Source organism: Nesoenas mayeri (assembly GCF_963082525.1).
Source record: "Nesoenas mayeri genome assembly, chromosome: 30".
Lineage (NCBI taxonomy): Eukaryota > Metazoa > Chordata > Aves > Columbiformes > Columbidae > Nesoenas > Nesoenas mayeri.
Window position 1 is genome coordinate 1,035,056 of NC_137564.1, and position 24,616 is coordinate 1,059,671.

At 56.5% G+C, this 24,616-nt stretch overlaps 1 protein-coding gene across 1 annotated transcript in view; it reads left to right on the forward strand.

Annotated features, from left to right (window-relative positions):
* The window catches only part of INTS3 (integrator complex subunit 3), a gene marked incomplete at its 5' end in the record, with an annotated part of 33,159 nt that overhangs the window by 7,776 nt on the left and 767 nt on the right, over positions 1-24,616 (forward strand). The window contains 24 exons of the mRNA XM_080361204.1: positions 397-510; positions 839-923; positions 2,536-2,602; positions 4,979-5,123; positions 6,061-6,190; positions 8,862-8,959; positions 10,102-10,293; positions 10,883-10,970; positions 11,457-11,536; positions 12,908-12,999; positions 13,495-13,601; positions 14,152-14,271; positions 15,597-15,726; positions 16,549-16,603; positions 17,358-17,461; positions 18,107-18,151; positions 18,539-18,658; positions 18,783-18,936; positions 20,305-20,373; positions 21,740-21,815; positions 22,489-22,602; positions 22,964-23,012; positions 23,158-23,325; positions 24,384-24,484. Coding sequence (XP_080217330.1) covers positions 397-510; positions 839-923; positions 2,536-2,602; positions 4,979-5,123; positions 6,061-6,190; positions 8,862-8,959; positions 10,102-10,293; positions 10,883-10,970; positions 11,457-11,536; positions 12,908-12,999; positions 13,495-13,601; positions 14,152-14,271; positions 15,597-15,726; positions 16,549-16,603; positions 17,358-17,461; positions 18,107-18,151; positions 18,539-18,658; positions 18,783-18,936; positions 20,305-20,373; positions 21,740-21,815; positions 22,489-22,602; positions 22,964-23,012; positions 23,158-23,325; positions 24,384-24,484 — 2,503 coding nt within the window. The remainder of the gene's footprint in view (positions 1-396; positions 511-838; positions 924-2,535; positions 2,603-4,978; positions 5,124-6,060; positions 6,191-8,861; positions 8,960-10,101; positions 10,294-10,882; positions 10,971-11,456; positions 11,537-12,907; positions 13,000-13,494; positions 13,602-14,151; positions 14,272-15,596; positions 15,727-16,548; positions 16,604-17,357; positions 17,462-18,106; positions 18,152-18,538; positions 18,659-18,782; positions 18,937-20,304; positions 20,374-21,739; positions 21,816-22,488; positions 22,603-22,963; positions 23,013-23,157; positions 23,326-24,383; positions 24,485-24,616) is intronic.

Sequence of the window (24,616 nt, forward strand, 5' to 3'; positions counted from 1 at the left end):
AGCCAGCGTCACATCATGGTGACCCTGAGTTCCGTGAGCGGTTCTGGGTGCCACCAGCGCCAGGGACATGGGAGCGCTGAGGGGCTGACGTGAGCTGGAGGTGACTTTACGAACCGCTCGTCCCCAAGGGTCGTCGTGAGTCCGTTCTCCCCCCAGAGAGGGGACGGGGACACGATGTCTATTCCAGAGGGAGGATTTAGCTCCAGTGAATCCAGCTGTCAATTTATGACAATGAACAATGTTCCCTGCGTGGCTGTGGGATGTGGATTCAGCTCATCCCCTGGGCGTCTGCGTCTTGATGTTCATTCCCTGAGATTCATTTATTTGCTGTTACACAATCAGTTTGATAAAACCATGGTGTGGTTGTTGTCCTTCACCTCTCACCATCTCCTGCAGTGCTACCGGGACCTGGCGCTGGTGAGCCGAGACGGCATGAACATCGTTCTCAACAAGATCAACCATATTCTCATGGAGAAGTACTTGAAGCTGCAGGACACTTGTCGGACCCAGGTGAGGAGATCTCCCCAAAAATCCCCCTTTTCATCCCAACCAGGCAGAGGATGAGCTGTGGGGAGGACTTGGGGGGCAGTTGGTGGGCGCAAGTTGCGCCAGGGGAGGTTGAGGTTGGAAATTTGGAGTGATTTCTCCCCAAAAGGCTGTGGGTGTTGGAACAGACTGCCCAGGGCAGTGCTGGAGTCGCCATCCCTGGAGGGTTGGACAGATGGACATGAGGTTCTCAGGGCCATGTTTAGTGCCAGTGTTGGGTTACGGTTGGACTCTGATCTTGAGGGGCTTTTCCACCCAAACCGACTCTCCGATTCTCCCTCTCTGTGCCCAGCTGGTGTGGCTGCTGCGGGAGCTGGTGAAGAGCGGGGTGCTCGGCGCCGACGGCGTCTGCATGACCTTCATGAAGCAGATCGCGGGTGAGTTCTGCGGCGGGAGCCCACGTCCCCCCTTCTCGTGCCAGGGCCGACTCGTGGTGTCCTGCGCTCGGCGGCAGAGCCGGAGCCTGCGCTGCCAGATCCGCGGCGGCTTCCTGAGCATCTGTGCGCCCAACCGGCAGCACCGAGCTGTCTGCTGAGGAAATCTCTCCAGGGAAGATGGAGCGAGGATAAACCTTCAAAAATCCGTCACCCCTGCGAGGGGTGAATCGTAAAGAGAGCCAGGAGGCTTCCGCAACAGCCAAAACAAGTGTGTTGGTTCCAGTCGCTGGCGGTTTTCACCCCATAGCGCTGCACAAGAGCACCGGGATCACCCTCAGTCCCTGCTCTGACCTCTGGGATGGCGAGAGCCATGTGCGGCTCCTCAGGAGGCTGCTTCACCCCGTGGAAAGTCGGTGGCTCCTTTCCGGGCTCACCGGAACGGCGCCTCTTCCGTGTTCTCTTACGTCCGCGAAGGGGCAATTAACGTCCCGCCGTAAAACCCGCCGTCGTTGTTCTGATTGCGAACAACCGGGCAGCCTGGCTTGGAAATTGCCGTGTCTGCTCTTCGGGAGAGGAAGAACGAGGAGGGAGGGGGGAGAACCCTGAACACGAGCCAAGCTGCCCTGGCCCTGTTGTCACAGCGTAAACACAACAATTTAAAAACCGCTGGTGAAGGCATCTCTTGTTTCCCCTCATTGCACCTCCCCGTGCGGGGCCTCTTCTGTTCTGGAAGGAGCCGCTGTCTCAGTTCTCGCTGCTTTTACGCTGCCTTAATTGTTCCGCTCCCATTGTTTTGCCCTTTCTTGGGGATTTCGGGCCTTCTTTGCTCTTTCCCCTTTGTAAGCTCAGCAGCTGCAAATATTTTCTCTTTTCCAGCTACCGAATCTCGTCTCTTTCTGGCTTCTTTACTTTCCAGAAGGATAATTCCTGATGCCGTACACTGGATCATCACAGCTCTTTTGCAAGAGTACCAGAGCAGCAAAACCCGCCTCGATCCCCTAAAACAGAACGGCACTTGTACCTAGAAATGTGCTGTATCTACCCTTTTCCCCCAAAAATAAGCCTGACCCCCAAAATAAGCCCTATTCCCAAAATAAGCCCTAGCACAGTTCCTCAGGATTTTTGCGGATGCTCAAAATACAAGCCCAACTCCAAAAATAAGCCCTAGTTACAGCTCATTTAAAAAGTCAATTTAAACAGTGTCCAGGCTTGTAAATAAGTACAATTAATTGGCAATTAACGCAGCGGGACAGACAGACCCTTCTCCAAGAAAAGCAGGATCGCATTCAAAAGACCCCGCGAGACCCAAAACAAGGGTCGGCAAAAAGGAAACAAGAAATTCAGGATGGAATTCAGGGTGATGATGATGGTCCAGAGTGCAAATAGATTGTTCATGGAAAAATAAGACACCCACTGAAAATAAGCCCTAACGCATCTTTTGGAGCAAAAATTAACATCAACCCATCTCATTTTGGGGGAACGGGGTTGCAAGAGCATGTGTGGGCGCAGAGAGTGGAGCAAACCCTTTCAGTAGCTTGATGAGAGGTCAAGGCGCTCAGTTGGGTCCTGCACCCCTTTGACCAGCTTTTCCCTGTTGCTTTTTGGCTTTCAGGTGGGGATGTGACAGCAAAGAACATCTGGCTGGCCGAAAACGTTCTGGAGATACTGACGGAGCAAAGGTACGGGTGACACTTGTCCCGCTTTGGGTGCTGGGTTCATGGTCACAACCCACGCGTCGATGGGCACAAAAATCCCCCTCTCCATTCCCTACCAAGCGTATTTTTCAAGCCGCTACGTGACTTTGTGTCTCTCAGAGCCTGGAGGGTGCCCTGACACCCCTCCGGTAGCACTTAGGGGCTGCTCGTCACCACAAACAAACCGATGGACCCAAACGGATCGCTGTCCCCAGCGTGTGGCACTCGGGAGGTGACAGCGGTGGCCGCGGAGCTCGCCGCGGCGTCCCAGGAATATTTTCTTGCTGCGTTTCCCAGCTGCGGGGGAGGTTTTCCTTCTGGGAGGAGGAGGACGGAGTTAATTGCCCAAAAAACTTCCTGTGTTTAAACAGCTCCCGCTTCGTCAGGGCTGCAACTTTAATTTGTTGTGGACAGGCCAGCTGGGAATATTGTCCTACGGGCTCCGCATTGTCCTTCGTTGGCAAAGCAGCCGCTAATTGATGATAAGCAGAATTCCTCCCTGCAGCTTTGCCAGGGTAAAGTCATTTTTAAATAGCCTATAGCTTTTTTCACCGATTCTTCTGAAATTGCTTATTACTGCGGGTAACAATCAAGTTGTTAAAGCATTTATTTGGCCGCAGTTTATAGTCCTAGGGGGTTTTTTTGAGTCTCTGGGAACAGCGCGGTGCTGCGAGAGCCATCTAGCGCCCTCCACATGGGAAGCAGAGACCCTCCAAAACCTTCTGCTCGTGGTTGACCTTTGGTTCTTCGCATTATTTCCCCAGCTAAGCTCAACCTTTCTATTCCCGACTACATTTAAGCCCTTCCCAGCTCTTCGTGTTGTCTTCCCGTGCGCTGGCGCGAGTCGCCGCGTCTCGCCAAAGTGAACAAATAACCGCAAACAGCCGGACCGCGGGAGGAACGGCAGCTTCTCGCCGCGGATCCCGAACCACGTGTCCACGTGTGCGCTAAAACGCAGCTGAGCTTCGCCACTCGGGCAGTTTGTTGGGGCAGATGCGAGAGGAAAAGGCTTGAGCCGTATTGAAGGTGTCGCTGGAGTGGCACAGAAACCACCCAAGGGAGAACCCGCCGCCCTTTGCCGCGATTTATGCGCTTTGGTTAGGGGGACAGGCCAGAGCTTTAATTAAAGCCACGCATCTGAAATCCGCTGCCGCTTCCAGAGCGCTGAGCGCTCGCTTTAATTAAAAACAGTTGCGGCAAAGCCGCTCCTCGAGCACCGGCGAGGCGAGCGCGCCGCCGCTGCACCGCCGGGCGGTAATTGAGCTGCTCGCTGCTAATGGCGGCAGGAGCGCGATGCCTCCTCCTGGTGTTTTCATTCTCTCTGCTTGTCGGATCGATGAATCCCCGTGGTTGTGAGTGGCTTTTGCCTCCCTTGAACAGCCTTTTTCTTCTTCTGCGCAGCCCTCGCTGGGGTGATGCCGACCTGCCACCCCCCCCGGGATTGCGGCCCTAATTACTCCCACATCCTCCCTAACGAAACCACCGTGCGCAGCCCGCCCGGCTCGCTAATCAACTTGCTCCTGGCGTCCAGCTCGCTGCGGGGAGAAAAGCAAACGCTTGTCACGTCTTCCCCGGCACCCCCGGTGATTTAGGGCAGGTGATTCATTTGCCACTGGGCTGGTGGCTCCTCAGGGCTCCGGATTTACAGCCCGGGGCTGCTGCGGGTGATGGATCATGCTGGGGGCACCGAGCTGGCCTGGCCCATTCTTGGCATCCAGCACTAATAACAGAGCTGACAAGGTGCTTTTTATGGACTGAGAGTATTATATTTATTGTTGCGCTTAGATAAGGGAGGCTGAGAACGCGGCACGCCCAGCAGAGCGGCGATGGAAAGGCTGCGCCGCTCCGAGGACGCAGAGCAAATTAGCAGGGAAAGAAATCCGCTTCCAAACGCCCAGCCCTGGGCGCGGAGCCGCGTGTCCCTGGGGCTCTGGGCGCTGCGGGGACGCTCGCTGGTCCCTTCGCCCCATGGGGCTGCCTCGTCTCTCCCCACGCTGTTGCCAGGCTCTATATGGCTGTTCTCCCCTCTCGCAAATCTCCCAAGCATTTCGCCTTGTTTCTCCCTGTTCTTTCCATCCTTTTGTGTGACCGTCCTTTTCTCCCCGTGTGCTGCACCTGCCGAAGCCACATGTGTCCCCGTGGCCAAGGAAAAGGCACAGATTCCCCTAAATCCCCGCTCTGGTGTTGCTTGTCCCTTTTTGGACAGTAGAAAAGGCGACGGGTGGTTGTGCAGAGCTGCGTTTCCAGCCTGCAGTCCCTCTCCTTTATGCCTCAGTTTCCTCTGGCTTGAGTCTTCAGGTTTATATCCCTTCTGGCTCTGGAGGAGGTGGCTGAAGGTGGTTTTTTTGCCTTCATTTGCAGAGAATGGGTACTGAAAAGCAGCCTCTTGATAGCCATGGCGGTGTACACCTACCTGCGGCTCATCGTGGACCATCACGGCACGGCTCAGCTCCAGGCGCTTCGGCAAAAGGAGGTGGATTTCTGCATCTCCCTCCTCCGGGAACGGGTGAGCATCGTCGGGGACACAAGGGACACCTGGGAAAAGCCACCTTCCTCCCCGGGGAGTCTGTGTCTGCGTGCGGGGGTGTCGCTTCTATGAGATGTGTCACCCCCCAGCTCGCGCCGTGCGCGCAGTGACAGCGCAGCTGGAATATTGTGTGCGGTTGTGGCCCCTCAGTTCCAGCAGGACAGGGAACTGCTGGAGAGAGTCCAGCGCAGCCACCAAGATGCTGCAGGGAGTGGAGCATCTGTCATTCTCAGTGAGCTGTGAGCAACTTTTGAACCCTTTGCGCCAACTCTCCCATCACGCTCCAGTCTGTAGAGGGGGGAAGAGCAGCCGTTTTGATGGCACTGTCTCATTTTAGTCTCTTATATTCAAGCCACAAGGGTTTAAACCATTCTAGTCCCACCGCTGCAGCACTTCAGTGCTTGTCCTGCTTACGGTAGCTGCCTGAACATCAGTTTCTCCCTTTGGGAGGCTGACGGTGTCCTCGCAGCCTTGTGGATAACACAGAACCAGCTCCAGGCCACGCTTTGGTCCACATGGTGCAGGAGAAGCCACCAAAGCTGCATGACACGGGTGTCCTTGTCCCTCTCCCCCTCCTCCTCACACGGCAGGAAGGACCAAGCGTCAAATCCTCATTTCAGAGACTTGCAAGAGAAAAAGCCATCAGATTTATGGGCTGATTGTTTGCTTCGCGAGAGGGAGAACGTTTTAAAATAGCCGCTGACCTTCCCGCCTGTCACCCCGTCTCTCAGAACCTGCTTCAAAAGAGGGGCAGGCTGCCAGGGCGGGAGCGTAGATATTGTGCAAAGAGTGAATCATCCGCAGCCGGCAGGAAAGTTGAAGGACTGACTGTTCCTCCCTTCCCCCTCAATGAGATTTTGAACAGTAAATGAGGTTTTTGAACGGTAAATGAGACTTTTTTCCCCCATTTCCCCAGTTCATGGACTGTTTCATGATCGGCCGGGACCTCGTGCGGCTGCTGCAGAACGTTGCGAGGATCCCCGAGTTCGAGCAGCTCTGGAAGGACATTATCCACAACCCGCAGGTCCTCAGCACGCAGTTCACAGGTGGGCAGGGCCGGGACATCGTCAGAACCCTCCAAACCCTGAATTCCATCATTAATTCCATTTTTCAACCCTTGTTTTGGGTCTCGCGGGGTCTTTTGAATGCGATCCTGCTTTTCTTGGAGAAGGGTCAGTCTGTCCCGCTGTGTTAATTGCCAATTAATTGTGCTTACTTACAAGCCTGGACATTATGTAAATTGACTTTTTAAATGAGCTGTAACTAGGGCTTATTTTTGGAGTAGGGCTCGTATTTCGAGCATCCTCAATAATCACACTAGGGCTTATTTTGGGGTAGGGCTTATTTTTTGGGAAACAGGGTACATCACATATTAATACATCAGAGCTGCAGTAATGGATCCTCTCAAGGGTAACGAGGTGCGATGGGCTGTGGGTTTGGTACCGAAACATCACCCAGGAGCACAGAATGAGCATCTGTCACAAACGGGGGGTAAAAAGGTGAATTTTAATTAATTTTAGTTTTACACGTATAGCTGCCTGGGCACTGTTTAAATCGCCTTTTTAATGAAGTGTGAGTAGGGCTTATATTTCAAACATCCTCAAAAATCCTGTGGACTTAACGCTTCTATAACTCTTGTTGTTGCTTTCTTAAAAATTAACTGATTTATAGGCTGAGATGAAGCTGGAGCCTGAAGATATATAGTGTCTGTGTCCTTCTGGTTCTAGAAAAGAGCCTGATGAAGCTCTAAAGCAAGTTCAGAAGTTGCAGCAACTGATTCTAAGCGGGATATTCTTGCTCCCGTTAGCATTGATGTGCCGAACACTCGGCCGTGGAGCTCCCTGCACAATCTGGGTTAAAACACACACAACGGAGAGAGCGTTACGTTTATGATTTTTATTGGTATCAATTATTCGCTTCTCCGGGGGCTGTCACATCGTTCTCTGTCTGCGGCGATTTTAGTCTTTGGAAATGGGGCTGTGTTAATGTCACTTGAAAGATCTCGGGGGGAAACTCGCGGCGCATCATTTGATTAAATGCTCGTGACCTCTGGGCCTCTTCTCCATCTCCAGAGCCTTTCTCCTGTCCTTGATGGTCTCTGCTGAGACCAAAGAGACCGAGTTCCCCTCTCCGCTTTATCAGCATTAAGCCATGGGGCAGAAGAATCTTAGTCCCAGCTTAAGGCAAGCTCACATTTCGCATTTCCGAGGCTCAACCCTGCAGCTGTAGGATCACTTAGAAGCATTTCTGGATCATCCCAGCTGAGCGCTGAGCTTTCACATCCCTGCTCGGAGCGAACAAGCGGGGCTTTTCCAACCCAGATGGATCCACAAAGCCGCTCCTTTGCCCTCTTGCCTGCAGTAATTGCTCTAACACTGGCTGGCACCTCTACCAGCTGCCAGTCCCCGTGCTCTGGGGTTTGCATCGCTCTGGAACCTCCGATCCGCGTCCTTGCAGAGCTCAACGCTCCCACAACCATCCCATAACCAGGACCGGGGGCTCGGCAGCACCGAACGCAGGGGAAATGGCAGCAGGAGGTGGCTGCGGGCGCAGGACCCGTTCCTCCCGCAGAATTGAACAAGCAAGGTGCTTTCGTGGCTCTCCTCCCTTGACGTGCAGCTCGCTCCACCCTTGCTCTGAGCTCTGCGGGAGCTGGCGTCTGTTCTTTGCAGCTTTCTCCTTCCAGGTGTGACCCCCCCTCCAAACGGCGAGAGAGCGAAGCGTCCCCGCTGCCCGCTCGTCTGCGTCAGCGCTGGCCGCCCTGTAAATCCTTCAGGTCTTGTCAGGCAGCAGCAAAGCCTCTCTCCGCTCAGGTCATAAATTCCGCCCCTTGCAGCTGTCTGGGAACGAGAACGGCTTGTGCAACGTCCCCTTCTCCTTCCCAGGCTCTGTTCTATTCGTGCGCGGGCTCACGCAAGTTTTCTCTTATGTCTGATCTTCACATCTGGGTGGAATCATAGAAGCGCAGAATATTTTGAGTTGAAGGGATGTTTAAAGCTCCCCCAGTGCCCCCCCTGCCATGACAGGGACATCGTCACCAGCTCAGGGTGCTCAGAGCCCCATCCAGCCTGGCCTGGGATGTCTCCAGGGATGGTTCATGGGCAACAATTTCATTCTATCCAGCCTGAATCTCTTAATTTAAAACCATCACTCCTTGTCCTATCACAACAGGCCCTGCTCAAAAGTCTGTCCCCATCTTTTAAGTCCAGAAAGGCTGCACTAAGGTCTCCCTGGAGCTTCTCTTGTGCAGCTGAACACCCCAACTCTCAGCCTGTCCCCCAGCAGAGCTGTTCCAGCCTCGGATCACTTTTGTGGCCTCCCTAAGATCGTCTTTGTGCTCCCTCTCAAGGGGGTGGGAGATGGAGAACGTGCTCTGTTGGTTGCAACTTGGGCCGTGGCCTCTGGACTTCCTCATTTCCCCTCCGGATCTTGTCCCCGCTCTCTGCACATCCTCCCTCCCTTTCTCTGGCATCCTCACGAGCGATCGCTGGCTAAACCTTCGCTCTGGACACGAGACGCTTTAGGAGACCTTTTCCAACCAAAATCTTGATCCTTTTCCACTGCCTGAAGCTTTGGGGAAAAAAAAGCTTATTGCTCCGAGCTCAGATGTTGGCAGATCCCGGTCGTGCCGTCTGTGGGGCCATCACGAGTGTCCCATGGGGCGTCCCGTTGTGCCATCGTGAGCGCAGACCCACTCTTCTCTCTCTGTCTCCGCAGGTGTCCTGCAGCTCCTCCAGTCGAGGACATCACGCAAATTCCTGGCGTGTCGCCTCACTCCCGACATGGAAACCAAGCTGCTCTTCATGACCTCACGGGTAAGTCACTCACGCTCACTGGGGGGTGACACTCGTCCCTGCCCAGTCCCCATTCTGGCACTGGGAGGGAGGGCAGAGCTTTACTGGTGTATTTGTTGCTTCTGACATTGAATGGTGACACGAGGAGGAAAACCTGCCCAGCAGGATCTGGTGCAGATGGGCCTGAGACATCCCTGGTATTCATTAAAAGGCACAAAAAGGGCTTTTGCAGGGGAATCAGAATCACAGAACGCTCTCATTGCTCCTGGCTGGCCGCTCGCCAAGGCACAGCGCTCGCTCGGAACGCTGCGATGCGGTGGGTTATCGCAGCTCCGGCAAACAGCAGCCGTGTCCCGGGGAGGCCGGGAGCTGCGCGGCAGCAGCGGGGTTCGCCGTTTAGCTGTTATCTGTGTTCACACGCCAGGCAGAGCTCGCTGCCCCTTGCGGGGCCGGGCTGCTGTGCGGTCCCGTTGCTCCGCAGGGGATGGGCCCCACGTGAGAGTGCTGAACAACAGCCTTCTTGGCTTCCTCGGTCTCTCAAGCTGCTGCCAGCGCAGGGCAGATGGGGAGCAGAGTGTGGAGCCAAAGGGGGACGGCAGACCATGGTTCTAGCAGCTTTTTGCTGAGACCTTGAGCAAAACCCGTGTCTTTTGTGTCCAGTTGTGGCCCCTCAGCTCCAGCAGGACAGGGAACTGCTGGAGAGAGTCCAGCGCAGCCACCAAGATGCTGGAGGGAGTGGAGCATCTCCCATGTGAGGAAAGGCTGAGGGAGCTGGGGCTCTGGAGCTGGACAAGAGGAGCCTGAGGGGGGACTCATTGCTGGGGATCAGGATGGCAAGGGGCAGTGTCAGGAGGATGGAGCCAGGCTCTGCTGGTGACAACCAGGGACAGGACAAGGGGCAATGGGTGCAAACTGCAGCACAGGAGGTTCCGCTGGCAGATGAGAAGCAACTTGTTGGGGTGAGGGTGGCAGAGCCTGGCCCAGGCTGCCCAGGGGGGTTGTGGAGTCTCCTTCTCTGCAGACATTCCAACCCGCCTGGACACCTTCCTGTGTAACCTCAGCTGGGTGTTCCTGCTCCGGGGGGGTTGCACTGGATGAGCTTTCCAGGGCCCTTCAACCCCTCACATTCTGTGATTTTCTGTGATTCTTTCCCCCCAACCCAGGTGCGGTTCGGGCAGCAGAAGCGGTACCAGGACTGGTTCCAGCGGCAGTACCTGTCCACGCCGGACAGCCAGTCCCTGCGCTGTGACCTCATCCGCTACATCTGCGGTGTGGTCCACCCCTCCAACGAGGTGCTCAGCTCCGACATCCTCCCGCGCTGGGCCATCATCGGGTGGCTGCTGACCACCTGCACGGTGAGCTGGGAGGGCCAGACCCCAAAATGAGCCGTGGAACCCCCCGAGATCGCTTCCCTTGCAGGGAAGGGGGCAACCAGCTGCTGCTGGAAGCTGCCGGGAGGTCGGGTTGGGGATTTGCTGGCTGGGCTGAAGGAGAGAGTTGCAGACCAGCAGTTAAGACGTTGCCCTTTGTTCTGTGCTCTGGATATTTAATCCTGGCTCTTCTACACTTTGGATCCTTCAGGATCTGCTTTCCCAGCATAAAACTCACCTTCTCCCTTCCAGCTTGTCATGGTTTAGTTTATGGTTGGACTCAGTGATCTTAAAGGTCTCTTCCAACCAAAATGATTGTGTTTCTTGGATTCTATGCCCTTTGTTTCTGCTTTATGTTTATGACCTGACTACAAGTCGTGGGGCCTCTCCTGTCCCAGCACATGCACTGAGGTGCCTCCTTACAGCCTCCTTGGCTTCCCATCTGTCCCCAAAGCCTGTCCCTCGCCCCACCCAGGACCATGATCTGTGGCACTCGCAGAAGCTGGTGAGGAAACGCCTGTAGCTGTGCCTGTATTCATCAGCCAATTTTGTGGTTTGTTTGCTTTCCCTCTAGTCCAACGTTGCTGCTTCAAATGCCAAACTGGCCCTATTTTATGACTGGCTCTTCTTCAACCCCGAGAAGGACAGCATCATGAACATAGGTGACTCCACGGGGAGCGTTTCTCGCGATGGGCAGGGGTTGAAGAAGGGGTTCATGGCTTCCACGTAGTGCGATGTGGTGGGGAAAACCCAACAGACTATCTCCGAGGGGTATCAGCTCACTCCCCTGAACTTGCCAGGGAGCTGTTTTGGTGGAGCCACTTTTAATTGTGATTTTTTGAGTTGGTGGCAGCAGTGTCTTCCTTGGGGTGGGTGACTGGTCCCAGAGCATCGTTTCCCAGGGCCTGGGGACACATGAGCAAGGACTAATCCAGCCAGGGACCTTGCTCAGAGCTCCTGCCTGCAGAGAAGTTGCTTCTTGAAGCGTAGGTGTGATTTAGGAGCTGGATGAGGGTGCATAGGAGCTAAAAGGGGCTTCTCTCAGCATTCCAGAGGCAGAATGCTGGGTCTGTGGCATGTGGGGGGGCACAGGGGGTGGATGCGTCTCTGAGGCTCGCAGCACAGGGCTCCCCGCTCTCTCCTTGCAGAGCCTGCCATCCTGGTGATGCACCACTCCATGAAGCCTCACCCCGCCATCACCGCCACGCTGCTGGATTTCATGTGCCGGGTGAGCCGCTCCGCGCTCTTTCCGGGGGATTCTCTGCCTTGCAAATGAGTTACATGACGGGGGGATGAGCGATGAGGGCTGTCACCAGAGGGACAACTCAGGAGTGTCACTGGGGACAGTGTAGAGGGACCATATGGCCAAGAACCCAATGGTACCTGGGGTGTGTGAGGAAGAGCAGGTTGTCCTCCCACTGGTGAAGCCCTATCTGGACTTACTGGGACCAGTTCTGTGCTCCCCAGTTTAAGAAGGACAAGGAGAGAGCCCAGCACGGGGACACAGAGATGCTGAGTGGTCTGGAAGCCCTGAGCACTAAAGTGCTGAGCCCTGCTCGGTGTCCCGAGGGCAGGAATGGTGCCGCAGGTTCACACAAGACATGTCTTCACCCCCCAGAGTTTTGGAGCGAAGCCGCGTTGCTGCCCCATCCCGCAGGAAGGGAATTCCACAAATCCTTAGAGCAGCAAAACAGCATCGTCTCGCTGCCTGCTCTTCAGAGCCAAAAAACAAACAAACAAACAAGCTGTTCCCTCTTCTGTTTTTTTGCACATTCCTCAGTGCATCATCTGGTCTGTTCTGCCTTGATTGCAAAATCGCCTGCGGAATAGCTCAGTATCTGCTGGCAACCCTCTTAACCTCCCCTTACCCTGCTGCGTTAAGGAGGGATTTTCCCCTCGCTGATCTGCCAAGAGCTCGGCCAAATTATTCACCTCTTCAACCCAACTACCAGAGGCTTTGGCCAAGTCCCTGTGGGCTCTGGATCAATCCAGGGCCGTTCCTGGCGCTGGGAGCGTTGGGCCCACGTGTCGTTCGTTAGCTGTGGGAACACGCCTGAGACTTCTCGGCTCTGCAAAGAGATTCTTGTGGAATGATGAGTGTTGGTAGGAAAAAAGGCTTCTGAATTGTTGGCCCAGTGTCGTCCCCTGAGGGCAAACGGAATCTCCATGTGGTGGGGGGACAAGTTGGACCTGTTATCTCCCTTCTGAAGGATGTTGGAGCTGCTCCTGCCCCTTGTTCCTGGGGACAGCACTGCAAAGAGCTGCTGGTTCTGGGAGTTTGGTTCCAGAGAGGCCTGATAGTGCTTCTTGGAAGCGGGATCTTCTCTGGCTTTGAGCTGCATCACTTTCCTCCCTCCGCGTCCTCCCATCCCCGCGCTGCCCAAGTCCAAAAGAACTGGGTGCAAGGTTCCCGGGATGACCGAGATTTCGGGGATGAGTCATCTTGCTGCTTCTAGAAGCAAAGGACTGGACGAGAGAGGAAACAGCCTCGAGCTGAGCGGTGGTTTTAGCTCATCTGGCCGTGTCCTGCTGCCTGGCACGAGCCCGAGGGCAGGCAGGGGGGTTCATGGCACTAACGCTGTTGTTCTCCTGTTTCCAGATCATTCCCAACTTCTACCCCCCGCTGGAGGCTCATGTCCGGCAAGGCGTGTTCAACTCCCTCACCCACATCGTGGAGAAGCGAGTCCTCGCGTAAGACAGCCCTGAATTTTCCTCCCTTTATGTGGCCGCTGTGCACCAGCCCTCCCTGGGCCTCACCAGCTTAGTCCAAACGACCTCTGCGCTCTGTCAGAGCTGCGGGGGCATTTATGTTATGTAAAAGCGGTGGAAGAAGGCACAGCTGTGTTTTCACGGCGCTGACACTTGTCCTGAGAGCTGTTCCTTGAAGCCAAGGGATTAGGTGGGTTAAGAAGTGAAGCATTGGAACAGGCCACTGGAGTCACCATCCCCGGCGGGGTTTAAAAGATGTAAAGACGAGGCTCTTAGGGACACGGTTTAGTGGTAGATTTAGGTTACGGTTGGACTCGATGATCTTAATGGTCTCTTCCAACCAAAACGATTCTGTTATTCCATAAGAAAGCTCCGACCGCTCCAGTCAGACAGGAGCGTCCCCGGCCCTTTCTGGTCCCTGAGCCGGAGCCGAATGGAGCGGCCGTGCTTCTCATCCCTTTTCCCTTCCCGACACAGACACCTGGCCCCTCTCTTCGACAACCCCAAGCTGGACAAAGAGCTGCGCGCCATGCTGAGGGAGAAATTCCCCGAGTTCTGCAGTTCGCCCTCGCCGCCCATCGAAGGTAGGGAGCGGCGCGGCGGTGCTGCCTTTGGGGACACAGTTCTCCCAGCTTTTGTGTTCAAGGCACCGGACTGGGGCTCCAGGGAAAGGAGAGCTCTGGGCGCTTGTTTCATGGTCTCCCTTCATCCCAGCCCTGCTGTACACTTAAGATTTGCACTGTCTTGTTTTCTCTCTGCTCTATAGGGGCTGCTTACCCTTTCTTGTCTTGCAGAAAACCCAATTGATTAACATAATCAGGTTAAACAGAGAGCAAGCATCTCTTAACGTTTATTTAACAAGAGAGCGCTGCTGCTTTGCCAGCTCTGCCGGTCTGGTTTTCCTGTTGCATCAGCTGCTCTGGCCACAGGCCCCACCGGAGCAGCCACCAAACGCCACTGCACCTCAGTGGAGTCGCTGGGAGCGGCTCTTCCCCAACATGAGTTTTCCAGGGTCCGCCGCTTGCCCAAACTCGTTTTTCCCCTTTGCAGGGCGCTTTGTCTCCTCTCTGGAGCGTGGTTATCGGTGGAGGTGACTCGCAGGCTCCTGCGCTGACCCTCTGCCTTCTCTTGCAGTCAAAGTTGAGGAACCCGTTTCCATGGAGATGGACAATCATATGTCCGAAAAGGACGACGGTTGCTACGACAACGCCGAGGCCGCATTCAGTGACGACGAGGAAGACTTGAGCAGCAAAGGTGAGGGAGCTCAGGCAGCTGAGCGCCCACGCTCTCAACTTCGGCACCGTTGTGGCCGGATCGCCACCGTTTGCCTCCGCGCTGGTCGGTGTTTCCTCACTGGCTTTGAGGGCACCTTCCCTTCGTCATGGAGGATTCTTGGACAGACTTCTGTAAGCACAGTTCCCTCAAAACCCCTTTCCCACGAGCCGTGGGGGTTGCTGGACCCAGGGCAGATCCCCTTCTTGAGATCCAGGCTTCCTTCAGGTGTGGAGGCCAATGTTTTGCTGCTTCCCAGTCCCCGACAGCCAAAACCAGTAGACAGGACACAAATCTGTGCTCAAATTGAAAGGCCACTGGGCTTCATCTCCTCACCTGCTTATTCCTTAGAGCTTAGACCCTTCAAACGCAGCATTTTCTCCACCCGTGTGTCCTCTCTTCGTGTCCGACTGGTCTCGAGCCCCGCCGTGCGGTTGGGAATCCCTGTGGCAGATGCTGTTTGGGAACAGGGTGTCTTCTCTGTTCTCAGGCAGCCGCTAATGAGGCTCAGGCTTCTAATTGCTCAGCCTCATGGTTTCCATTACACTCGCTCCCTCTCGAAGCCTGCAGAAGGCCAAAATCCCCTCCGCTCGCTCTCTGGAGCTTGAGGCATCTCAAGATGTTTGTGATGGGACTCTCATGGGCTTCCTGCTGTGCTGGGGGGTTAATCCTGCGGTGGGGAGACACCACAAGCCCAGAATGGGGACAATATGTGACACTATGCTGTAGCACCATGTCAAAATTCCCATCAGCCCCTGGCCAGCTGCTTGGGGGCCTTGGTAGGGACACAGACTTGAAAGCCACGTGCAGGGAGGATTTTTGCCAAGGGGTTTGGCCACTTTGTGCCATCTCGTAGCAGCAGCGCACTTGGGAGCGCTTGGAAGCGCTTCTGGCCTCTGCCACGGTTCATTTTTGTGGCCTCGGAATGAGGCTGGAGGACGAGGGTGCGGAAGAGCAGTCGGTATCTCAGTCCTGGAGCCCTGAACGCGAGCATTTGCGTGTCGGGTGGAGAGAGGCTCTCAAGCCGGCTATGCGCACGGAATGCGGCCAAGGGCAGGCGAGGCGTCAGGTTTGGAAACAACCGGACGGGAACCACAATTCTGGGCATCCCCTGCGTTTGGATCCCGTCCCACCGTCCTCGCTGTGACCTGGGCACATCTCCAAAGGGTGAAGGCGAGATGTGAGGCTGGACCCTGTCCCCACAGCCCCCCACAACTCCGCTGCTAGGACAGAAATGGCCTCTGACGCTTTTTAGATGCAGCTTTTAGGGAAAATAGACTGTTCCAGCGTTGCTTTCGTTGTTGCAGGGAAGAAGAGGGAGTTCAGGTTTCACCCGATCAAAGAGACCATTGTGGAGGAGCCAGTTGATATCACGCCGTTCCTGGACCAACTGGACGAGTCGCTGAAGGACAAAGTCCTGCAGCTGCAGAAGGGAAGGTTGGTATCGTTTGGTCCTGTGACATTTCATGTTGATCTCTTCGGGGAAACGCCACACAAGACCTTTGAGTCGTGTTGCGCCGTGCTGCCCGCTCCAGAGCGCTTCTCTCAGAGCTAACGCCATCCTGCTCAGGTCCTGCAGGAAATATCCAGAAGGTTTTCAAAGGCGCTGCGTTAAGAACCTTATAATTTATCCTTGGAGCAGGCTGGGACCAGGGCACAACAGCAATTTGCTGGGGGTATTTATCTGAATCACTGACAGAAGGGCAAAAGACTCTTGAGTTTTATCCTTCTCTGCTGTCGCATTGACCAGGGAAACTTCTTGGGGGTTTCAATACATCTGTGCACGGGACACGTTCCCCAGGGACACTGACACCTGTGTCTGCGTGTTCTCCAGACTTGGTTTTCAGTGACCTTGGAATTAACTCCATCTAAAGAAGGTTAAAAAAAGCTCTTGCTTTGCAGACCTTGGTGTAGTAGGCTGATTTAATGTAACTTATGTCTTGATGGCTTTAAGTGCATTTAATCTTATGCTTTTAGTCATTTAATTTGTTTGTCTCGCTGCAGACAACCTCAGGCGCTTTTCTGGAAGTAGGTGCTGCCGCCGCACAGCGTGTTTTTCCAGGGCTCAATCTCTGCGGCGCACGCTTCTAAGCTGGGCCTATCTCTAAGACTGGCACTAGCACAAAGCTGAGCCCCTCGCCTCTTAGGTCTTGGAGGGGGGCGCTCCCAAGCAGAGCCAGCTCAGCACAGAGCCCCCTTGTCCCTGCTCCTCGGTATCTTCCTATGTAACTTGGATTTCCTCTTGTTTTTGTGCTGCAGCGATACGGAAGCTCAGTGTGAGGTCATGCAGGAAATCGTGGATCAAGTCCTGGAGGTAACGGCACAGAACTGCCGCCTAACTGGGAAACCAGAGCGGCCGGACTGGTGTGGGCTGGGCAGCTCTGCCCCGAGAGCCGCGACTAAATGAGGGGACAGAGGATCCCGAGGGCGCTCGAATCCTAAATGAGTCCGAAACGGCGCGGCATGCACTGGGTGTTAAACACAGCCCCGAGCTGCTGCTTGTGGGAGGGGAAAATTGCTCCATCCCCAGTTTCTGTTGCATTGAGGATGCTGCTGGTTTTGTGCTCGGCGGAGGCTGCGGCAAACCTGGCCCTGCAGAAGAGCTGCGGGTGTTTGCCGCGAGCTGAGCATCCAAGGGAAGCTTCATTGTCCCCTACCTGGAACCGGCTCGCTTTTGAGTCAAGTGGCCTTTTAGCAGATGAGAGCTGCTTCCCCCGCTGCGGGAACATGGGAAAAGGGTTTCTCAGGGTGTAAATCCTTGTTGCCAAGCGCCTTCGGTCCCCGCACCCCTTGTGGAGGGAGAGCTGAGCTCAGTGAATTACTGGCCATTAGAGGATAAGTGGACCGCAGTGATTGTGAAGTGCTTCAGAGCTGGGCATCAATTAGGGGCTCGTCTGGCTAACGAGCAGCTCCTGGTGCTGCAGTAAAGCAGCAAAACGGCTCCTGCGGAGCTCGGGGTCTGTTCAGTGCAGCGGCGGCTCTGCCGGGTCCCCCGGCCGCGGCTGTGCCGGTCGGGCAGGCTTGGAGCTGCCACGTTCTCCTCTCATTCCTTCCTTTCTCTCCGTCAGGAGGACTTTGACTCGGAGCAGTTATCGGTGCTCGCATCCTGTCTCCAGGAGCTATTTAAGGCTCACTTCCGTGGTGAGGTTTTGCCAGAAGAAATCACAGAGGAGTAAGGTTCTATTTATTTTGGTTTGCGCGCGTCTCGTCCTTTCACGCTGGGATTTGGGCTTTTCCCAGTCAAACGTTCACTTTTCAGCGGTCTGCGCTGAAGCCAGCGGCTTCCCCTGTGGAACAATCCAGGGTCAAGTGTGAAGCTGCTCAACAGGTGTCATATCACAAGAGACCATCCTCTTCCTCCCCACCAGGGAGAAGCTGGTGGCTCCTGGCTGCCTGGGGCACAGAACGTCCTAAAAACACCATCTGTCCCTGCTCTGCTTGCCCAAACCACTAAATATGGGCCCTTATCAGCTCCAGAGCGAACACTGTCCGGAAAAAACATGCAGCCAGCATCAGAAAAACGCAGTTATTTAGGATAAGCTAGTTGAAAGGAAAAATAACCAACAGAATCGGTCTTGTCTTAACCCACATGAGGACACGTACGCTCTTCCTCCTGGATTTTGTGGGAACAAGGCTGGGGGTCGGAGCTGCTGCCTCTGCTAACAGGACCATTCCCATGTCCCCGTGAGCTCAGGGTGGCCCTGGGTGGCCTGAGGACCTCGGCACACAAGGTCCACGGGCTTTTCTCCTGGTCATTGCTGGGCAAACACAGAGCACGGATGCACGTGGAGCTCTGACCGGTGCGTTTGTCCCGCAGGTCTCTGGAGGAGTCGGTGGGGAAGCCTCTCTACCTAATATTTAGGTATGTCATAATAAGTCAGAGCTTTCCTGTTTGCTTCCTGAGGGTGAACCCTGTGGGTCTAATTCTGCCCAGCAAGCCACAGGGCTTATCCCAGAATCAGTTTCTTGCTTCGTTCTGCCTTATGTTGTGTTTTGTTTAGTAGAAAGACCTAAAATACAGGCAAATCACAGCTCATTTGTGGGAGCCTGGGGTCCCCGCGTCACTCGAATTTGCTGGGTCCTGACCCCTTTGTTGCTGCACGTCCTGTTGGGTGTCCCTTGTGTACAGTCTGGAGAGCGGGTGCCCAGGACCACTGGGTTTCCCTGCGAGCTGCCAGTCCCCGGTAGCAGAGAGCCGGTGCACGGGATGCCATGAAACGTCACCATCTCCTGTGCTCTGCTCCCCAAGGAACCTCTGCCAGATGCAGGAAGATAACAGCGGTTTCTCGTTGCTGCTGGATCTCCTCTCAGAGCTCTACCAGAAGCAACCCAAGATCGGCTACCACCTCCTGTACTATTTAAAAGCCAGGTAGATCCGCGGGGAAAGCATCCGCGCTTCCACTGGGCCGGTGCTGCCTCCAAGAGACGGCTCGGCGTCAGCGCCACCGCAGCACCGCGGCTCCTCGCTCACCCGTCCGTCCGTCTCCCTCCAGCAAAGCCGCGGCGGGGAAGATGAACCTCTACGAGTCCTTCGCGCAGGCCACGCAGCTGGGGGACCTGCACACTTGTCTGATGATGGACATGAAGGCCTGCCAGGAAGACGACGTGCGGCTGCTCTGCTACCTCACCCCCTCCATTTACACAGAGGTAAGGCAGCGGGAATCCCAGTTCAGATGAGCCTTCCTGCAGGCAGCTCAGCACCAGGGAGCTTTGGTCCTGTGATTCAGGCCTGTTACGCTGCAGCCAAGAAGCTGGCAAGGCTAGGAGCAGCTCTGTTAGGCTGAGCGCAACGCGGTCTCCATCCAGCCCAGTCTAACGGGGGTGATGTGGATCAAAGAATCCCAGAATGTCAGGGGTTGAAGGGCCCTGGAAAGCCCATCCAGTGCAACCCCCCCCGGAGCAGGAACACCCAGCTGAGGTTACAGCACCAGCTGGGTCGCAGCTCAGTCCCAGTTCACCCAGTCCCTGTCACCACCCGCTGCTGGGACGCTGCTGAGCGCTCTCGCAGACACTTTGAGTTGAAGTGGTCGCAAGGTCGGAAGCTGCTCCCAACAAGCGTCCAGCTTGTCTGGCTTCAGGGCCAGGAGAGGGAGAGGTGGGGCAACGTGTGCTCCGAGGAGACGAGGAGGTCACGGTTCTGCGTGTACTTTCTCGTTTCCCTGGAAGGAATGAGCTGCTTGCCCCCGCTCCTCCCTCCTTTCTGGCTGCTTCTGCAGGAACATCTGGGCATTGAGGCCGTCCAGCCCCGTTCATCCCAGGGGCTTCTGTGGGAAGCCTGGGGAGGGGAGGAAAACCTGCGGAGGCATCGCCCCTATACCACACAGCAGCACGGAGCGTGTTCCAGGGGGTTCCTGGCATGGAGGGGCAGCTGGATCCCCTCCCCTGGCCCTCTGGGTTTCACAGCTTCCTCCCCAAAGCGAGGTCAGACTGCGGCTGCCCCCGTGGGCGTGTGGAGCAGCTCAAGGCAGAAGGTCCCAAGAACAGCTTGTCTGGCCGGCCGGCTTGGAACGGTGCAGCCGCAGCTCGCCGCTGCCAATTTTCCTGGCTTTTTGCCCCGCATGTTGGTCTTTTTGTCGTTTATTTCCTTGCTGTGCTGTGTAACGCACGAGGCACCGGAACAGCGAGCAAACTCAGCAGGGATAGGGGAAAATGTGGGGAACTTGAAGCACTCCGGCTTCTGCCCCCCACAGCTGGAGCGGCATCGCGGCTCCGCTCGCTCCAGATGTTTGGTGTCAGCTGCGGCTCCAGATGTGCTGGGCGCTCGCTGCCTGGCAGCCGTTGGCCCACTCGAGCAGCAAATGCACCTGCCTGCTCCGGCCAACCTTCCTGCGCTTTCTTGGCTCCTTTTCCCGCTCGGCTGCTTCCCCTGTTGCATTTAGGGTCAGGCAGGGCGATGCTGCCCCTTGCGAGGAGGAACGTGTGTGTGTGTCCGAACCGAGGAGGAGTTTTGCCTCGGCTGCAGGACCAGGAGCTCGCGTGTCCTTTCCTGAGCTCTTTGCTTTTGAACTCTTGCAGTTCCCGGATGAGACCCTGCGAAGCGGCGAGCTGCTCAACATGATCGTCGCTGTCATAGACTCATTCCAGGTAAGGAGGGGACCGGTGGCGGGAGGCAGCACGTGCACAAAGCGGCAGCACTTATATCTTCCCATTCCCAAGAGGTTTTAGCCTGAAATGATTCTTCATGGAAAGGGCTGTTGGGCATTGGAACAGGCTGCCCAGGGCAGTGCTGGAGTCGCCATCCCTGGAGGGTTGAACACGAGGTTCTCAGGGACATGGGGCAGTAACAGGGGTGGGTTAACACTTGGACTTGATCTTGAGTGGCTTTTCCAACCTCAATGACTCTGCAATGTGATGGGCACATCCAGCAAAGGTGCCCGCGGGGCTGAGGTTGCGCCCGCTCCGCAGAGGCCGGACAAGTGAAGGCCAAACCCTCGTTAGACCCTCCTGGAGCGAATCTTTCCCCACGGTCACACCGAGTTGCCATGAGCAACCCAAAAATAGTTGCGGTGAGAGCCGGGGGCGGGCGGTGGGCACCGGCAGGAATGCTGGACTGCGTTTTTCTGCCGTCTGGGCTCGTCTGGAGCGTGATCTGCTGATAACCCTTCAACTCGCCCTATTTATACACCATTCCTGGCCAGTTGTGCTTTTCCCAGCTGCGCGGGGGCCAGAACGCCTCGCCAGCAAGTTTTGCTTGGCAGGCTGGAAAGGTTTGAGTCACGGTGCCCTGACCCCCCAGCCCAGCGCCGCTCGGACTCCTCTGCTCCCGGCTCTGCCGCCGCACTCAAACACAAAGGGGTTGTTTTTCCCAGCAGAGCCTGTAGCGTTTCCTCTCCCCTCCCTTCTCCAATTCCTTCATTCCTTCCTGTTATTCTTCAGCTGTTTCCCCGCGATGCTCTGGCTGCGTGGCCCCTGTACCCAGCTCTGCGAGTGGAGCCCCCAGGGCAGGATTTGGGCAGTGTCACCCCCTGCCCTGCAGCGCAGGGACAGTCGGGGACCCCGAGCAGAGACGCGTGGGGCTGTCGGAGCTTTCCCAGCGGGTTTCTGCTGAGCCCTCCCCTCCATTGGCAACCACCCGGGTCTGAGAGCGCCTGCAGCACAAGGTCCCCGGTGTTTGTCACCGAACAGGGTGACAGATCCCACCCGGGCTGCGCGGATCTGTTGTCTGTCCTGCGTGACACTTGCTCCCCAGCCTGGGTGTTGATGTGTGAAACCATTAACCTCTCGTTACTTCTTTGCCTCTGCTGGTCCCTCTCAACAGCTGCTGCTCCCTGGAGCTGCTGAGCCAGCTCTGATTCACAAACCAGCTGCAGCCCGCGGGGTTTCTGGGCCTCCCTGCTCCCGCGGACACGGCTGATGCTGGCGGAGCGGCGGCTTCTCCGCTCGCTTTCCACATCACGGGGCTGCGGCGGAGCCCGGGCGCCCCGCTAACCCCGTTTGCTCTGCCGCCCAGTTGCAGGAGCTGGTGTGCCACGTCATGATGGGGAACCTCGTCATGTTCCGCAAAGACTCGGTGCTGAACATCCTGAGTGAGTAACGACCCCGCGAGGGTGAAAGCAGAACCGTTCCTGGGCACCCTAAGCCTTCCTGCCCTTGGGAGATCCTGTTTTGCAGAGACACCCCAAATCCTTGGAAAGGGAGAAAGCTGTGGCGTTCACCACAACTTTGCATTTAGATTTGGGAGGGTTGCAGTGCGTGCCGAGCCGCGCCGGGCCAGCGATGCCGCCCGTGGCCGCGCTGCCGTAGGAACAGACCCGCGCAAACCGGCTGCTCACGCAGCATCCGAGAGCGGCTCTTGTGCTGGCCCGGTCGTGCCGAGGTCTGCATTTCCTCGTGGTATTATTGCTGCTGCTTAAAGGATCACTGCCCTAAACCGGATTGTCGGGTTGAGCGATGTGATCCGAGCTGGCCACTCTAACGGGTTTTACCCGGCTGCTGAGCCCCGGCGCTTTGCCAGAGTGTAATCCAGGGCTCGCACGTTCTCATAAGGTGATTAGATGAGGTTAAAGCCTGATCGACTTGATTCACATTCACAAATCTTGCATGCTCACTGTTTTCTTGTGTCCTGAGTATTCTCGGGACAGGTACTTATAACTTGACTGTTTCCAGATTTCTCCAGGGTGGGTGTAATGCCGGGTGGGACCAACATTGTCCCCGGGCGCCACGCGGCTCTGCTCACCATTTTGTGCTTCCCCCCACCAGTTCAAAGCCTGGACTGGGAGACCTTTGAGCAGTACTGCACCTGGCAGCTGTTCCTGGCGCACAACATCCCCCTGGAGACCATCATCCCCATCCTGCAGCACCTCAAGTACAAAGGTGAGCTGTCCCCGAGGCGGGATCACCCGACAACGAGAAAGGCCTTGAGGTGCTGGAGTGGAGAGAAGGGAACGGAGCTGGTGAGGGGCTGGAGCACAATGTGATGGAGCGGCTGAGGGACCTGGGAAAACGGCTGCAAGTTGCGCCAGGGGAGGTTGAGGGTGGAAATTTGGGGTGATTTCTCCCCTAAAAGGCTGTGGGTGTTGGAACAGGCTGCCCAGGGCAGCGCTGGAGTCGCCATCCCTGGAGGGGTTAAACACACACAGGTGAGGTTCTCAGGGACACGGGGCAGTGCCGGGGGTGGGTTAACACTTGGACTTGATGATCTCATGATCAGATGTGATTCTGTGCTGTGTTGCAGATCACCCCGAGGCGTTATCCTGCCTGCTGCTGCAGCTGAGGCGAGAGAAGTGAGTGCGTGGGGCTCCGTGCCGTGACAGCGCGGCTGTCGCTCTCCTGAGCGCCCTGGGGACACGGGGGGATGGACACGTGTGACACCAGCAGGGCTTTTCCAACCAAAACCATTCTCTGATTCTATGTCCCCGTTTGCCACAGACCCAGCGAGGAGATGGTGAAGATGGTGCTGAGCCGGCCCTGCCACCCCGGCGACCAGTTCACCACCAGCATCCTGCGGCACTGGTGCATCAAACACGACGACCTCCTGGCCGAGCACATCAAATCGCTGCTGATCAAGAACAACAGCCTCCCCCGAAAACGCCAAAGGTGAGGGCAGGGTGGGCTGACACGCAGCCAGAGCCGCGCTGAGCGTCTCTTTGGTCTCATCTGCGTCCAGCCAGCAGAACCTCTTATTACCCAGCGCTGTGTGGAAGCGATTTCAGCTGCTGGCGTGAGCGGTGGGCACGGGACCCTTTCCCAGCCTTGTATCCAACCTCGAAGACCAACATCGGCCTCTGGCCTCGGCGCAGCTGTCACCAGCTGGGACAAGGGACACACTGTCCCGGCGCCGCTCGGTGCTGGGTCACACAGCCCCTGGGGCAGGGGAGGAGGACGGTCCCCTCGGCAGGGTCCTCTGTGTCCCTGTCCCCTTGGTGGCATCCTCTGTGTCCCCGTCCCTGCTCGCTCGCAGCCCGTTGCTGGAGTGGGAAGGACATCTAGTGTCCTGGGCAAGCAGAGCAGCCCCGTGCTCCTGCTGCAGCGTGTCCCCAAGGACACCCACGCTGTGCCACGGCAGAGCTGTCCCCAAGGACCCCCCGCCCGGCCCCACAGCCACCACTTGGCTGGGACCTGCCGGGAGGTTCCTTGTCACCGGGACCTCCCTGGTGCTCACGGTGCCACCTCTGTGTCCCCCCCGCTCTCCGGAGGGAAATCGGCGCCTTCATCTGTTCCTCAGTGTTAATTAACAGTTTTTCACAGCTGAACAAAACGGGTATTTTCTGTTCTGGGATCCAAGGCGGATCCAGGTCTAATCGCCACTAATTAACGAGCGGCCAGCTGGGGCCCCGGGTGCTTGGCACCGGGCACGGTCCCCCAGCCAGGGCTCAGCACGGGGCGCCTGGAGCTGCCGGGGATGGCAGTGGCAGCACCCCGAGCAGGATTTGTCCCCTGGAGCAGCCTCAGGGGACATGTGACAGAGCCAGAAAACCGATTTTCTGCCGCTCCATGCTCCGGCTTTTGGGGCACCCCGGGGTGGCGTTCTCTATGCTAGAGGGTTTGGGCTGTGACACTCAGTCCCCCCACAAACAAGGGGTCCCGCAGCCTGTCTTTGGCAGGGGGGGCAAAGTCAGGGTCTGCACTAACGAGCGCTGTTCTTCACCCCCCAGCCTGCGCAGCTCCAGCAGCAAACTGGCGCAGCTGACGCTGGAGCAGATCCTGGAGCACCTGGACAACCTGCGCCTCAACCTGACCAACACCAAACAGAACTGTACGTACCCCCGGCTCTGTCACCGCGAGCGGCCCCGGGGCGCTGTGTCCAAAACGCGTGTGGAGTGGGGGGTTCCCCTGCCTGGGGGGCACCCACCCTTAAGTCTCTGACTCAAATTCCTGCTGGTTTCTC